The sequence below is a fragment of the Aulonocara stuartgranti genome (genome assembly GCF_965226115.1).
Source record: "Aulonocara stuartgranti genome assembly, chromosome: 19".
NCBI lineage: Eukaryota > Metazoa > Chordata > Actinopteri > Cichliformes > Cichlidae > Aulonocara > Aulonocara stuartgranti.
The window spans coordinates 29,085,394-29,101,855 of NC_138955.1; the positions used below are offsets into that span (position 1 = coordinate 29,085,394).

Consider the following 16,462-nt stretch of genomic DNA (forward strand, 5'->3'; position numbering starts at 1 on the left):
AGTCTGCGTTCACATTTGATATGAGGCCAGGACGGATAATGGCTGTGTCCTGTTTGAAGATCATATATGTAAAATTGTTGTCTGACCTTCGTCGAGCCAGCCGCTCAGAGTCCGTGGTTACCATGGTTACTGTATAAGCACCTATAATGTAAACAGCTGACACAGGGGAAACCTACCGGGAGCATGGGTGTTTATGGTTTTCATTGCAAAAGAACCGTCTGTCTATGTTTCAGTGCCCTGGTCTGCCACAGTTTCCACCAGCCCCACTCCAGTCTCAGCAGTTTAGTGACCTGACTGTTCCATTTTTAACTTTTGGTGTTTCTGCCTATCACAAGATTGATAACTTCAGTCAGCACTGTAGTGCATCATTCTCACATCAGAGGGACATTTGAATACTGTTTTATACAGCATATGACTGGAAGATGAATATCAAGCAGGCATAAGTGTGATGTTGATTGAACTGAGATCTCCTACTGTCATTTCTGTTGCTGGAGATGTCCACTCTAATTTAATTTAATTTAATTAGTTTGCTGCTTTGAATTATATGCAAACATGTCCATGTGGATTATATAAGTTTCTTGAGGAAGAGAAAATATGTTCATCAAAAGAAGACAGTTGAGGTACTCGGGGCATCTAACCAGGATTCCTCCTGGACTCCTTGGTAGGTGAGATGTTTTTGGCCATGTCCTACTGGGAGGAGGTCTCAGCGGGCTTGGGGAATACTGTGTCCTCCAGGATGAGCTGGAAGGCATGGCTGGGTTGAAGGAAGTCTGTCAAATTGATAAGCAGAGGAAGTGGTGCAGCACCTGGTTCTGTTTGTAGAAGCTCAGATGTAGGGGCAGCCAATCAGATGAAAGCTGGCGTAAATAGAGGAGGGGTTGGGGTGGGGGCTCCAAAAGACTGTAGCATGCAAAACCACTACTTTGTACAATTTCTGTCGTCTACAGACAAAATCATCTTAACTTGTGATCTTGTAAGCTGCTGGTACTTGAGTTGTTTTATGCCTTTGAACAGAGCCTGGTGGGTATTTGGTCCTGCTTCTGGCATCAGTGCTAAGTTACACTAATCCAGCTGCTGGGTGTAATTTGTTATTAACCGGACTAGTTCATTTATCTATCTCTAGTATGCATTTGAAGAACTCATAATCTTCTGTGTTCTCCCTAGCTGCCCTGGGCTTATCCGTGGCCTTCATCTTAAAATTCAGAGACAACATGTTCCATGTGCTGACTGGCCAGTTCACTACTGTTCTGGTCACAGGCCTCTCCCTCTTCCTCTTTGACTTCCACCCTTCGCTGGACTTCTTCCTCCAGGCACCCACGGTCCTGCTGGCCATCTTTATCTACAATGCCAGCTGGCCCAAGGACCTGGAATATAGCCTGCAGCGGGAGAAACTACGGGTCATCAACGGGGAGGTGTTTGAGAGGTCAAGAGGGGTAGGAGACAAACCACAAATCCTCAGTAGTCACGCACACAAGCCCACACACTCCTTTTCCTCACACAACTTCGCTCACCTAACCCCGATGTATATCCACTTCCTCTACTCCCGCCCACATACCAAGTGCTCTGCAGGAAACTTGGCTCTTGTTTCTCTGTAATGTCATTTCTTGAGTGCAAGAGGAAACCTGATTCCCAGCTATGAAAATAGCATCCAGGCTCATGCTGGAGCCTTACGTCATAGAATTCCTTTAGTAGTCAAGTGTTTTTTGATGGAAGAAGCTATTTAACAATACAGTAGTCTGTGGGGATACTATCCTGGAATTCTTTTCATCCCCAGCGTCCTGTTCTGTATTGAAGAAACCCTGTAAATCAGGTGAAATGCCAGGTTTCAGGTGTTTGTTTCTTTGCTAGAGCACTAACAAAAATACCCTCTCCATTGGCAGCCGTGGCTTTAAAATGCACGGTACTTCCCCGGTGTTTTTCGGGGAGTAAATACTGCCCTCCACTTTCTGAAAACAGAAAAAAGATGTGCACAGTGCCTCAATGTCTGCAGATTTGTCCACTGGATTTGATCACTTGTTCATTCATTCTGATGCCTTGTCTCTTTTTTGTGTTGCAGGACAGTGAGGAGCTCGAGCTCCTGACAAAGGTAAATGCAGACAGTGTTTCTGATGAAGAGTCCTTGTAGTAATGACAGAGCTCACTCCCAAGTATCCAGAGGATACTCTGCATCTTTCCTGCTGCTGATATCGAACTGGACAATTGACTGGATGGAACATGGTCACAGAGTTTCAGTCAGGTTTCAGAGCTCAGCACAGCACAGAAACAGCTTTAGTGAAGGTTACAAATGATCTTCTTATGGCCTCTGACAGTGGACTCATCTCTGTGCTTGTCCTGCTAGACCTCAGTGCAGCGTTCGATACTGTTGATCATAATATCCTATTAGAGCGATTAGAACATGCTGTAGGTATTACAAGTACTGCGCTGCAGTGGTTTGTATCATATCTATCTAATAGACTCCAATTCGTGCATGTAAATGGAGAGTCCTCTTCACACACTGAGGTTAATTATGGAGTTCCACAGGGTTCAGTGCTAGGACCAATTCTGTTTACATTATACATGCTTCCCTTAGGCAGTATCATTAGAAGACATAGCATACATTTTCACTGCTATGCAGATGACACCCAGCTCTATCTGTCCATGAAGCCAGATAACACACACCAATTAGTTAAACTGCAGGAATGTCTTAAAGACATAAAGACCTGGATGGCCGCTAACTTTCTGCTTCTTAATTCAGATAAAACTGAGGTTATTGTACTCGGCCCTGAAAATCTTAGAAATATGGTATCTAATCAGATTCTTACTCTGGATGGCATTACCTTGGCCTCCAGTAACGCGGTGAGGAACCTTGGAGTCATTTTTGACCAGGACATGTCCTTCAACGCACATATTAAACAAATATGTAAGACTGCTTTCTTCCATTTGCGCAACATCTCTAAAATTAGAAATATCCTGTCTCAGAGTGACGCTGAAAAACTAGTTCATGCATTTATTACTTCCAGGCTGGACTACTGTAATTCATTATTATCAGGATGTCCAAAAAACTCACTGAAAAGCCTTCAGCTAATCCAAAATGCTGCAGCAAGAGTCCTGACAGGGACTAGAAAGAGAGAGCATATTTCTCCTGTTTTGGCTTCCCTTCATTGGCTTCCTGTTAAATCCAGAATTGAATTCAAAATCCTGCTCCTCACATACAAGGTCTTAAATAATCAGGCCCCATCTTATCTTAATGACCTTGTAGTACCATATCACCCTATTAGAGCGCTCCGCTCTCGCTCTGCAGGCCTACTTGTTGTTCCTAGAGTATTTAAAAGTAGAATGGGAGGGAGAGCCTTCAGTTTTCAGGCCCCTCTTCTGTGGAACCAGCTTCCAGTTTGGATTCGGGAGACAGACACTATCTCTACTTTTAAGATTAGGCTTAAAACTTTCCTTTTTTCTAAAGCATATAGTTAGGGCTGGACCAGGTGACCCTGAATCCTCCCTTTGTTATGCTGCAATAGATGTAGGCTGCCGGGGGATTCCCATGATGCATTGAGTTTTTCCTTTCCAGTCACCTTTCTCACTCACTATGTATTAATAGACCTCTCTGCATTGAATCATATCTGTTATTAACCTCTGTCTCTCTTCCACAGCATGTCTTTATCCTGTCTTCCTTCTCTCACCCCAACCGGTCGCAGCAGATGGCCGCCCCTCCCTGAGCCTGGTTCTGCCGGAGGTTTCTTCCTGTTAAAAGGGAGTTTTTCCTTCCCACTGTCGCCAAAGTGCTTGCTCATAGGGGGTCATATGATTGTTGGGTTTTTCTCTGTATCTATGAAGCGCCTTGAGGCGACTTTTGTTGTGATTTGGCGCTATATAAATAAAATTGAATTGAATTGAATTGAATAGATTGTCTGTGAAAGCATTTATTTGAACAGTGATAAGCAGGTAAACGGTGAAAGATACTGTTGATAGATTATATGATAGACTCCTAGTATTAAAAACAAAGTGTTTAATAACAGAATTAGCGAAATGTGTATATTTTGGAAACGTGCCTGTCTGTGGATGACTGCTGTCATTCATATGGGGGAAAGTACCAGCAACGCTGTTTGTTGGAAAATAAGTGATACTTTTGGATTCATTATGGATTCCTTTTATGGACAGTGTATTTCTTTACATGATTCCTGTTGTACATGCTGCTATTTGACTGCTTGCTGGTGCTGGACGTCTAAGGACCAGAAACTGCAGTTTCAGGATTGTTTTGATAATAGATTTGTTTGAAATTGTGGTGATTTTGAATCTTTATCCACACTATGATGAATTCAGTTTGTATTGTACTGTGGAAGAGGCAGTTTATTTTTTTATTTGTTTATTTTCTGAGCCAGAATAAGTGGTATTGACATAATTGCCACTAATGCCTGACTTTCTGTCAGCACCACAAACTCCCTGCCTCTCTTACTTGGGGCTTGAATATTTTCTTGTTAAACTGTAAAATAACATTGTCTAAAGATTGTTGTTTGTGCCATTAAAATCCTCACGTGTGAATGCATTTTCTTGTAAAATAAATGGCAAGTTGTTTTACTTCTGTGCAAGTAATGCAATTTAATACAATCGCTGATGTCTTGTCATAAATTTGTGCATTTATTTAAATACTGAGGTTTTCTGGAGGAAGACCTAAAGGGTACTAGCTGCTCTAACTCCATGTTTTTCTTCTATTACTTTGCACATGCTTGATAGCTGTTTTAGCTCCCTATCAGTTCCTTTAAGCCAACTCTTAGATATTTTACCCACCTGCTGAATAACAGTGTTCCACACCCACTAACATTATACAGATCCAAGAGAAAGGAGACTGTAACGCAGTCTGAGGTCTAAGCTTTAAATGAACAAGACTCACTTGTACATACACTTTGGCCATGTTTAATACAAACTCTGTCTCTTGCTCTATGGCAGCTGAGAGATGCTCCAGCCTCCCCATGCCCTTAATTGGATAAGTGGAAGAAAATGGGTAGGTGGATTCCAGCCCTTCTTACTCGCAAAGTGTTTTTACAACTGTGATTGCATTGAGGGGACAGTAAGTTGAGAAGGTCTGAAACTACTGTAGATATTACAAGTACGGCAGGTTGTTTCAATCATTACATGACCACTAAAATATACTTGGAAATATTTTTCCAGTTTTGCCACTAGGGGGAGGTGTTGCTCAAAAGATTGTTGCAGCGCATTGGCACTGAAAGTGAGACAAATAATTTAAAGGACCTGGTAGTAAACAAATGTTTATTTTCATATAGCCATATAGAAACAAAGAATAAATAGAAACAATGTATAGCAACAGAAACTTTACAAAAGAGAAATAATGTGATGCTTTTAATAATATTATTGGTAACTGCACTTCAAATGCAACAGATGTCCAATAAATATGTTCTATTATCTACAAAATCAACGTGTGTGCTGAAACTATGCAAGTCTGACCTAAAAAAGCCAGTTAGAGATGACAGACGATGCAATAATGTTTTAAGTTGAAACAAACAAAAAAAACCAAACAAAAAAAAACAGCAAAAACTAAAGTATGCAATCCATTTCTGAAAGCATTTTTCTTCCCTTCACTAAGTGATGGGAAAGACACAAAAAGGTTTTGGGCCAAAGGAAGCACCAAGGACCAGCTGCAGGCCAGTGTGCATCATTGGAAAGCACACACCTGTTAGTAACCATACCCCTGGTGATAGCCATCCTGATAACCGTGTTCGTATCCATGATGATGGTAACCATAGCCACCATATTCGTCTTCAGGGCAGCGCATGCCAAGGCACTGCTGGATGGCCATCTCCTGTCTGCGGAGCTGCATAGAGTCTACCAGGTCATAGATAATGGCCATGGACCACATGGGTGAGGGGTACCAGCACTTAACATTGCCGTCCTTCCCCACCAGCAGCATGGAGAAGTATTCTGGGCTGATTTGGAAGTAGTTTCTCATGTCCTTCACGAGGGTAGCTGAGAGCCCTTCACGCTCCACGGTAGCACTCCCTGGATGGACCAGAGGATCAGGTTAGGAACAACCTATTAAAGAGTGAATTTCACAATAGATGTAGCACATCGACATTTTCCTCTTCCTCTAAACTTATCACACTGAACTCAGATACCAAAAAAGTAGAGACCTTAGCTTTCAGAAAATATATCTGTTCACTATTTTGTATTAAAAATTCTTACCATTGATAGGATAGAGCTCCAAGACTCCGCCCATATCTGGCAACTCTGTGCCAACCAGCTTCAGAATGGCGATGTACCTCAGGCCTGTGTAACCATGGCAACCTTTTTTTGAAAAGACATCAGAATGAGGCAAACAATTTTTAGACAACAGCATGACTTCAAATGAGAACAGCAGTATGCTATCAAAGTTTACCTTGGACTATGACCCTGACTGACATGACCAGACAAAAGTGCAGTTTAAGAGCCTCAGCAAGCAGATTTACAGATGCTGGGAGGAAGTCATACTTGTTTTCTGCAAACAGAACAAAATGTGAAGACACGTACTGAGCAAGCTGCCAACACATCACTGTAATGCACGCCAGAAAAATTAACACTGTTTTTTAAATCTTTTTATCCAGATGTGGAAAAAAAAAGTTGTGTGCATGTGTTTACTGTCAGGTAATCACCGGCACTGGCAGACATTTTCAGAAGTAGGATGCGGCTGGTCCCCAGTGTTACAAAGCCTAGCCCGAGAGCAAGAATGTAGGCTGATGAGCCGGAGCACAGCCTGGGGCACAAGGGCACATGGCTGCGACTGGAAATGGATCCAGCCAAACCTGCTGGAATACATACAAACATGCACGCACACATGTTTATCAGACTTCCCCTTTACATTATGATTATTATACTGCCAAAGAATTTTTTAAAAGTGTTGTGTGTGTCTCAGAAAGGTTTTAAAAAGACAACATTCATTCATTCATTTGTTCATTTTCAGGCACAACAAATACCTATATTGAACATAAAATACACAAAACAAAAAACAAAAATTGCCTGAAAAAGGAGTGGGACGAAGAAAACTTATTAAATCCCACCCCTATACTCACTCATCAACAAAAAACAAACAAACAATAAACTTCCCGCAGCTACGCCCATCATTGCATACAGACCCATCAACAGCCCCGGGCACATACAAGCATCTAAGCGGCAGCTCGCAAACAACAATTAGAGCCTTCATAACTGAATACAGAATATATAAATTATAAATTGCATTACCACAGGTAACAGGCAGTAATAACTACAAGTAACAAACACACATACATATACATACATATATATATCTACACACACAAGTACATATATGTACATACATATGCACACTTTTTTATTTTTATTTTTTGGAATCCATACCAGCAATGGTAAGAGGACAGACATTACAGAGCACACTAAAACCCATCATTGAGTATACTGTGACCAGACCAACTGTTTGTAGAGAAATTTAAATCTATGAATATTTTTGCATTGTTTCAATTGTAAACTCAGACTGTTCCAGATTTTCACACCACATACAGACACACAAAAGCCTTTATGGGTTGTTCGAGTTCTGGGTAATTTGAATTCTCCAAAGCCTCTCACATTATAAACCTTTTCTTGAATTTCAAATCTAGTTTGTAAATTTGCCGGTAAAAGTTTAGTAAAAGCTTTATACAAAATTATGGATGTATTGTAATTAACCAGATCCTGGAATTTAAGTAACTTTGCCTGAAGAAAGAATTTGTGAGTATGATCTAGATAACCAGCCTTGTGAATAATACGCAGTGCTCGTTTCTGTACTGCGACTAATGGATTAGTTGTATTTTTATATGTATTTCCCCACACTTCCACACAATATGTAAGATATGGAAGAACCAGGGTACAGTACAGAGTACGAAGTGCATCTTTATCAAGGAATTGTTTCACTTTGTTCAAAACTGCGAGGCTTCTAGAAATTTTGGTTTTTATGTGTCTGACGTGGGGTTTCCATGAAATTTTATTATCAATTACGACTCCCAAAAATTTGTTTTCACTCACATTATCAATTGGTACACCTTCAATGATAATTGGTAATTCTATATTATATTTTAAATTACCAAAAAACATTGCTTTAGTTTTATTTATATTTAATGATAATTTATTTATGTCCATCCATTTTTTTTTAATTAATTTTAGCTCCCTGTTTACGGTCATTACAAGATCAGTATAATTATCGCTACTGAAAAATATGTTGGTGTCATCTGCGAACAGTATGAGTTTAAGTACTTGAGAAACATCAAAAATATCATTTATGTATACATTGAAAAGTTTTGACATTGACAGGATGTAAGTGTGAACTAAAACTTGCAGAAATAATGATCAAATACAAGACACTAAAAACAACACTGCGGGTTAATTTGGTTAAAAGAATATCATTCTAATTATGCTGTGTGAGCCGTTTCGAGATATGTGGTGGCTTTTCCATTAATGGCTCATCTGTGAAACAGCTTATGAGGAGAAACAACTCAGTATAATGCAATACAAAGATGACCGTGTCATTGAGACTATATACCCCTTATCTTGTATATCAATATTCAGTAAGATGACCTTTATATTCCAAGAAATCTATGTATCAGGCAAGCTTTCAGGTCAATTCTTTAAGTAATCCAAGAGTTTTATGTGGATGTTGGCTGTTTTTGTTTATTCTCTGTCAAACTATGACTCAATAAGCACTGTTGCAACAGGGCTCACAGGGATTTTCAGTCTGGTTATTGTGTCATTTGGCATACCATAACATTTTCTTCCAATTTCTCTTCCTTAAGAGTAATTTTTTGACAGCCACCCTCACACTGACACCATTTCTGATGTGGCTTCAGTAAGCAGTATATGGATCAACTGCAAGCCCAGATGCATCTCTCAGGTCCTGTGTCAGGTCTTTGCTGCATTTTTTCACCCTGATTTTTCACACTTCAAAAGCTTCAGGAGCTTTTTGCTCAGTGCAGCATCAGCACCACGGAAATACACGGATACATCCGTAGACTCGAGACAGAATTCACAATGCGTTTTTGGGACTTTCAGGTGTATGGACCAATGTTTTATTTTCTGATCAAACCAGAACACTTTAATGAGCAGCTAGATTTGTCTCGCATTATCTGGCTGAGTTAATGCCAGTTAACATCGAAGCAGCTGGAATCCATAGCTGTGCGTGTTCATGGAGCTGCATTTTCACCTGCTGGACATCACTACCTGACAAGTTTAACTTTCTTCAGAACATTGCAGGGGCCTTATTGCCAGTATTTGTCTCTACATATCTGTGTGAGCATGTGTATCTCTTTATTAACAAACATGCCATATTGGCCCAGTTTATTTTTCTTATCATTGTTGTGAGGAGACCATAAATAGCATTTGTATTTTCTGTTGTACAAGTTCATTTGCTGTTATGGATAAAAAGTGTCTTTTTTTGTTTCAAAATAGCTGATAACTATTCACTGATAGCTGCCAACATCTGAGAATAAATATAATTCTATAAAGTTGCTCTATATAGTGTGTAACTGTTAACATAGAGCATTATTAAATTTTTTGCTAATGCAATCATATGGCACATTGACTTCTGAGGAAATTTTAGACGGCACTCGTCATCAGAAAGGTTGCCTACCCCTAGCCTAGAGGAACTGACTCTTCATAAATGAATCGAGTAGGGATCGCTATCCCAGGATGGTCAGTCATACGATGCAAGATTCTCTCAAGCACAGCGCATCAACAGGACTGAACTGCCAGCCATGCAGGAGGAAGATGCAGCAGATCCTCTCTGATCACAGCCACCCCAGCCACAGACCGGCAGGTGGTTCAGGAACATTCAGGGATAGTTTCTACCCACAAGCTATCAGACTTCTGAACTGCAGACATTCGGCACACACTCACTACAACTACTGGACTCTACAAACTGTCACTATAAACCAATTTAAATCCTTACTGCACAAGTTTTTGCACAACTGTAAATTCCAAACAAATTCTCTTAATATTAATACTTTAGTATTTTGTTATTTATTATTATTATTAATAAATAAATTTTCTTCTTTAATATAACTGCTCACTTCTATATGTTCATGTAAAGCTGTGGCTACAATGTTTATCTGTACATGACAATAAAACATGAAACTTGAAATTTTACAGTAGTAAGTTTGATAAGATATATTATTTACCGTAGTGAGGGGCTTTGCTGGGTGAAAACCGTTTACGTCTGCTATATTTAACCTGAAATAAAAAGGAACATTAAGCAGATTTGTTTATCAAAAGCAAATGAAAGAATGTTTCACAATGAGGTGTACAATCACAGGAGGTAAACAATACTCACATTTGCACGCTTGGTTGAAGAGTGTATCTGCTTGAGCTCATGATTACTTTCAAGTTCACACTCTAGCAACTGCTTCACCACCTGTAGCTCAGTGAACAGTATCTGACAGTGTTTGCAACCAGGAGCAGGTGTCCTCGGGAGAGGACGTCCCCTCCTTTGCTTTGCTGCATAGTAAGGTGCACTGCTTGGGATTAAAACATCAGGAGATACCCCTGTTGAATGACAAGTAACCTTGCTGCTGGAGATAGAAGGAGGCTGCATAATTGGGATGGTGTGGTCACTGAGAGTGTCACTGGCAGAGAGAGGCTGTAGGTTTGGTCTGGTAGAGTCACCCAGAGCCTCGCTGTCAGAGGGAGGAGCAGGCCGATGGTTCAATGTAGCATGGTCACTGTGAGCCTCGCTGTCAGAGGGAGGAGCAGGCCGATGGTTCAATGTAGCATGGTCACTGGGAGCCTCGCTGTCAGAGGGAGGAGCAGGCCAGTGGATCAGTGTAGCATGGTCACTGTGAGCCTTGCTGGAAGAGGCTATAGCAGAAGCAACCTTTGACCCTTCCTCCAGTGCCCTAAAGATGCCCTCCTCAATTACAGCATCATCCACTTCATCCATGTGTGAGACCATTTGTGGTGTGGGATTTGATGCCCTCAGAAGTGCCAGTTCTTTAGCAACGTGTCTGTCCTTGGCCTTTTGCATGTAAAGTTTAATCATAGGTGTCTGAAAAAATTGGTATTAGATGTGATTAGGGTTAAATTTAAACAGTTTTCTGTGTAACCATATATCAAAACTGTCAGTATTTTACTTATTTGGGCATCCTTCACGTTTTTATCTATGCACACAACATGCTTTCTAGAGCTCGAGGAACATTATATAAATGCAGCATACGGACAAAGAAAGAACCACCGTATTCTTCTATGGAAACTGGAAGACTTTCATTTCACCAGAGTAACAAATATGTAAAATGCAAGGTGCTAAATGTAAGTCCCTTTAACATAAACATCTGATTCCAGAGATCAAGGGCTGCCTCACCAACACACAAAAACCACACAGAGACACCACAAAGTCAATAACATACCTGTAATTTGTGGACCTTTTCCAGGTGCTTGTCAAGCCGTTTAAGATGTTTTGACTGACATAAGCGGACTGGACAGTCCAGATTTGTAGAAAAGCTGTAAAAATAGTAAAAAAAAATGCTGAGTAGGATGAAATAGAAATTGGATGTGTAAGATAATTGTATCAAATAAATGCAGTGCTTAGAAAAAATGTGTAGGGACAGTAAATATAAATTTATCTTTCAGAATTTATTAAGACACTTACTGCCGATGAGAAAATTGGCTCAAAAGAGTCAGCTCAGTTTTATTTACAACCTGCTCTGTGACTCTTAGGTGCTGAACAATATCAGCATATACATGTCCACATATGGGACACTTGTGTCCATTTCTGACACAGTGATGCCTTTGAGACTTTGAGGCGACAGCAACCTGTTGCCGTTCCTCTGTCCTCTGCGGCAACTCACTGCTCACGAACGCCCCCTGTACACAAAAAGAAGATGCATACAACTACTAAAAAAGTTTTATTTTTTGTCTTACTCTTACTTAATATTTACAAATGCCAATGAAAATAAATTATCTGCAGTACTGTTAGTAATTCTGACTACTTTTGATTTGACCTTTATATTTCTTTGAATATATATACTGTCTTTGAATTCATCTTGTGTACGAAACCCACTACTACTCCTCCTCATGACCTCACTAAAAATGGACTGGAGCTAACTCACCTCTTCCTTAAACTCATCTTTTCTCAATTGTCTTTAAATTTATCTGGTGGAGGTTTCCCATCATCACTCATTTCTAATCTTCTTCTAAATCTTCTCTTTAATTAATTATTGCCACATTTAATTAATTATTTAATGGTGTATTTAATTAATTCATTATGGCAGTCCTGGTGTTCCATACATATGAGCTGACCATGTGACGTAGAAGAATACAAAGACATATTTTGTTGAATGCATTGAAACTGAGAACAAATTTTACCTTTTCCATGGCCACTTTGTGAATCATTTGTCCCAAATGTTCTGCTTCATCCTTTGAATCGTCTTTAGATTCATCCTGTGTGGGTCTGCTATCATGTGTCCCATCCTCTTCAGATGCTGCCACCATCTGTTTTCAGAGAAGACAACAATATGTTTGGCTCATTTTTGATATATAGATTGTGGAAGCAGTGAAACTGAGGATGAATTTCACATCTCTTTGTGGCATAGGACACCCAGTTTTGTTTTTCATGGCTACCTTAGGAATCCTTTTACGTTCTTGTTCTTCCTCCTCTTCTGAATAGCCTTCAGATTCATCCTGTGTGGGTTTCCAGTCATCTGTCCCATCATCTTCAGATGAGCTCACAGACTGTTATTAGAACAGAAAAATATATATTTTACTCATTTTTCATGGATGTTTGGAAACAAAACACTTACATCTTTAACTGCAGGAGAAGAAACCCTGCTGGATTTTTCCTGCCCACCTTAGGAACCCATTCCCTCGCTTCATCCTCCTCCTCCTCTTCTGGATTGTCTTCTTGTGTGAGTTTCCCCACATCTGTCCTATCATTTTTGTAAAAGATGACCATCTGATTTTAGAAAAGTAAAAGTAAAAAGGTAAAAGATTAGTAATCAGTGAAAACACTAAAAACAAGCACAAGAACATACATTACATACTTTTCTCTTGCGCAACTGGTATGTCACTTTTTGTAGATGCTCCACCCCCTTTTTCAAATCCTGTTTAGTTTCTCTTATTGTGGCTCCGGCACTACAGGCAACCTCACCCTGACCTGGGCTCACCATCTGTTTATGGTACAAATTAAATATGTTTTGTTCATGATGGAGTAAATGATTATATATGAAAGAAGTGCAACCAATCAAAACTCTTACCAAGGGAATCAGGGCACACATACCTTGTTACTGCTACACTGGAAGAGCGTTCTGTCTAAAAGCTCCTCTGTTCCTGATGACTGCTGCTCTTCCTTTTCAGATCCTTCACCGTCCTCGTCCTGCACAGATCCTCTGTCCTCTCTCCTTTTCCTTTTATTTGCTGCATATGTTGCAATTGCATTGGTGGTCAGTGCTCGGCTCTGGAGTGTGTCCTCTGCAGGGTCCTCAGCTGTGCAAAGCAATATTACTAAATATGAATAAATGTAAGTGTATAGATAAATGTATAACTTGACTTTCGCTTATTTAAATAACCTTGGTAAAATCTGTTGGCTGTGATGGCATCATGGCACATAAATGTTGCCACTCTAAATGTTACTTATGGCCATTGATCAGTGAGTTTTGGTCAGTGGTTGTTAATCAATGGTCATGAGAATTTGCATAATTAATATTAAGGAACTGACCTCCCAGCCCATTGTTCCTTCAGTGGGCTGGTTTCAGTCATTATGCAAATGTACTGTTTATAAAAGATTGGGGAAACCTGCAGTCAGCTGAGACTGAAGAAGTCACTTGGATGAGTTCAATGGTTCAAAGGTCTTAAAATATAAAACATATGTAATAAAAAATGATCAGAGTGCTAAAACAGAGCTTTTCTCTCTTTTCCTAATTATAAAGTAGTTTTATTCTTAATCTAAGAGAAATCACAATGTAAATCTGATCAATATATTGATAACAAATGCAAAAGTGTTTGAGTAGTACAAATGGCTGTTATAATGACTGAGTTCTTTGTGTGTGTGTGTGTGTGTGTGTGTGTGTGTGTGTGTGTGTGTGTGTGTGTGTGTGTGTGTGTAATGAGAGAATAGAATAACAGTGATTCTAATAACAGGCCTCAGAGTGTCTGACCTTGGTGTGTGATGTATAATGTGACACAGTGGAGCTACTAATCTCAAAGAATATCTGGCAAACAAAATGTATGTTTTCATAAAACAAGTTGGATAAAAAGTAAAGAAATAAATGGCAATTAACTGAATTCTAAAAAGCATTTGAATTGAAAATTGGATTATGTTACAATGAATGTTCATGTGAAAATGTCCTAAAGACAAATCTAACTGAAGTAGAATCACATAAACTGAATGAAATGTAGGGGATTACATCCAGATGTGATTCAATGTGAATTCTTTATGTTAAGAATAACAATGAAAATGTAATGAAGCGTTTTACAAGTTTAAACATTTTTAACTGTTTGTCAAATCTTGTCAGATAGATATACATTGATAGATAAGGTGTGAGAAGATGTGACGTCCAGTAGGAGAGGGGGGAGAAAGGGTGAGAAGGTGAAAAAGTGAGGTAAAGAAAAGATTTTTGTCTTCTGCAAGATGAGCAGCCCAAAAGATTGGATCGAAGGGGTTCACAGTTGAAAACCTGTCCAACCTGTGAATTCATTCCTTTTCGTCTGCTCATTGTTGCTGTGTTAGGGGGTTAATTTAGAAGGATTTTAATTTACATCATAATTCCAGTAGATGCCCAGCTGATTGCTCATCCTTCCTCCAACCTCTCTTCACCAAAGAAAAGAACAAACTCAACATTACCTCAGAGCAGCCTAGTTGGATAAGTAGAGTTTAAGTAATCTGATTATTTTTTGGGATTTTTTTTTTTCCTCTTATGTGCCTGCCCTTAACCTCTAAATTGTGGACACCTTTTATGAAACAATAAAGGTAAAAGTCTTAGTATTATTCTTTATAAGTGCAAATAGCTCTTACACTTTACTCTAGCCATAATATTGAAAATAATCTTTCCAATCATTCCAGAAATAACAAGATCAAAATGTGCAGGGCTCCATCTTAATCCAGAGCTGCACATATTTCACTGCAATGGTGATGTGTTTTTAACCAAGCTCCACATTATTCTTCAATTTAAACTGGACATCAGAGAAACGTAGTCATCAGACAGAAAAGACATGAAATCCATTTCAATGTGTGGATCACAGTGATGTAAAGATCTGTAGGTGCTATGTCTTAACCCAGACATGGAGTCTGTTAATTTTACTTAAGAGGGATTATACAATCTATTTACAGATTTAAGCGTTGCAGTGATCCATACCCAGTGCGGCAGCAATCTTCTGGGGAGCCTCTTCAATTAACAAAGCATGTTTTTCTGCTTGGACAAGTCTGTCTGAAAACAAATGTAAGCACAATCCCTTAGACAGTTTACCTACTTTAATGACATAATGTTAATAAAAGAGGTGGAGATATGTATTATAGACGTACTAGACTTAGATCTCCACACATTCAGCTGGTGCACGACTACTTCACGGCCAACATCTCTGTAACGTGCCCTCAGTTCGACCAAAAGGGCGTTGAACCTTTTTTTTCCAAGTCTGACTTGTGGTGGTGACATGTTTAATATATATTTCATGAAAGCAATAGCATCCATGAGATAAGCTCTCTGAGTTGTTGGTTTAAACCCTTTTGCTTGCAGGTGTGCTAGAAAACTCCAAAGTCAAAAATACAAATTAGTTCATGTGTTAAACTGTATATGCACACATGTATATAGAAACTAATAATCATTCAAATTTAACACTTACTCACGGACTTTTCCATGGTTCCTCAGAAACAGAAGGTCAACGTTTGGAATCGCTGGGTCTGCCATGAATTCCAGAAAATGGATGACATGGGTGGCCCGCTGCTTTGCATTGTCACATATTTTTCTGCTAGGGTTCACACCTTCTGCATGGACCCTAAATTCTTCCACCAGTCTTACTGATGAGGCAAGAATAGACATCATATCAAAGTACATTTGTATAGCACTCATATTTAGACCTCAGGTCTTTTACATCAGGGGGATTTTGTTGACAAAACAAATATTTTTTCAAGCTTCTCAATGCATAAAGAAAACCTCAATGAAGAACAATTCTTAGCCTAGAAGAACTCACTCTTCACAAATTAACTGAGTAAGAATTCCTATTCCAGGATGGTCAGTCATACTATGTAAGATTCTCTCCAGTTAATACATTTTACATAGGGCTGGGCGATATGGCCTAAAATCCATATTGGGGTATAATTTGAAGCACATGCGGTAACGATATATATCGCGATATATTATTTTCTTCTGTATAACGTATTTTCCACACTATAAGGCACACTTAAAATCCTTTAAATTTCTCAAAAATCCAGAGTGTGCCTTATGTATGAATTCTGGTTGTGCTTACTGACCTCGAACCGATTTGGGCGTGCAGAAATCTGTTAAAAAATGTT

General features: G+C 39.4%; 2 protein-coding genes across 8 annotated transcripts in view; one reads left to right on the top strand and one right to left on the bottom strand.

Moving 5' to 3' along the window:
- Positions 1–641: 641 nt before the first annotated feature.
- Positions 642–4,584, top strand: LOC309695584 (UDP-sugar transporter protein SLC35A5-like). 2 transcript variants are annotated; one of them, XR_014273178.1, is made up of 3 exons: positions 642–1,080; positions 1,165–1,433; positions 2,057–4,584. XR_014273178.1 is itself a non-coding variant. In XM_082516327.1 (3 exons), the coding sequence occupies exons 1-3, from the start codon at positions 1,212–1,214 to the stop codon at positions 3,693–3,695; spliced, it is 318 nt and encodes a 105-aa protein (XP_082372453.1). In that variant the 5' UTR covers positions 1,102–1,211; the 3' UTR covers positions 3,696–4,584. The 2 variants fall into 2 exon arrangements, 1 of the variants encoding a protein (XP_082372453.1); XM_082516327.1 differs by lacking the exon at positions 642–1,080 and having other exon boundaries at positions 1,102–1,433; positions 2,057–2,086; positions 3,630–4,584.
- Positions 4,585–4,866: 282 nt separating this feature from the next.
- Positions 4,867–16,462, bottom strand: part of LOC309695567 (uncharacterized protein) — a 28,640-nt gene continuing 17,044 nt past the window's right edge. For 2 of the 6 annotated variants that reach the window (XM_082516298.1, XM_082516294.1), the window contains 16 exons: positions 15,793–15,967; positions 15,476–15,699; positions 15,309–15,380; positions 13,235–13,440; positions 12,999–13,124; positions 12,806–12,910; positions 12,580–12,690; positions 12,325–12,450; positions 11,609–11,823; positions 11,367–11,460; positions 10,298–11,008; positions 10,146–10,197; positions 6,621–6,773; positions 6,368–6,466; positions 6,175–6,276; positions 4,868–5,991 (listed from right to left, as the gene is read on the bottom strand). In XM_082516298.1, coding sequence (XP_082372424.1) covers positions 5,669–5,991; positions 6,175–6,276; positions 6,368–6,466; positions 6,621–6,773; positions 10,146–10,197; positions 10,298–11,008; positions 11,367–11,460; positions 11,609–11,823; positions 12,325–12,450; positions 12,580–12,690; positions 12,806–12,910; positions 12,999–13,124; positions 13,235–13,440; positions 15,309–15,380; positions 15,476–15,699; positions 15,793–15,967 — 2,894 coding nt within the window. In that variant the 3' untranslated portion in view covers positions 4,868–5,668. Of the gene's footprint in view, positions 6,025–6,174; positions 6,277–6,367; positions 6,467–6,620; positions 6,774–10,145; positions 10,198–10,297; positions 11,009–11,366; positions 11,461–11,608; positions 11,824–12,324; positions 12,451–12,579; positions 12,691–12,805; positions 12,911–12,998; positions 13,125–13,234; positions 13,441–15,308; positions 15,381–15,475; positions 15,700–15,792; positions 15,968–16,462 lie in introns of all 6 variants that reach the window. The other 4 variants (XM_082516296.1, XM_082516295.1, XM_082516299.1 and 1 more) reach the window with 4 other exon arrangements.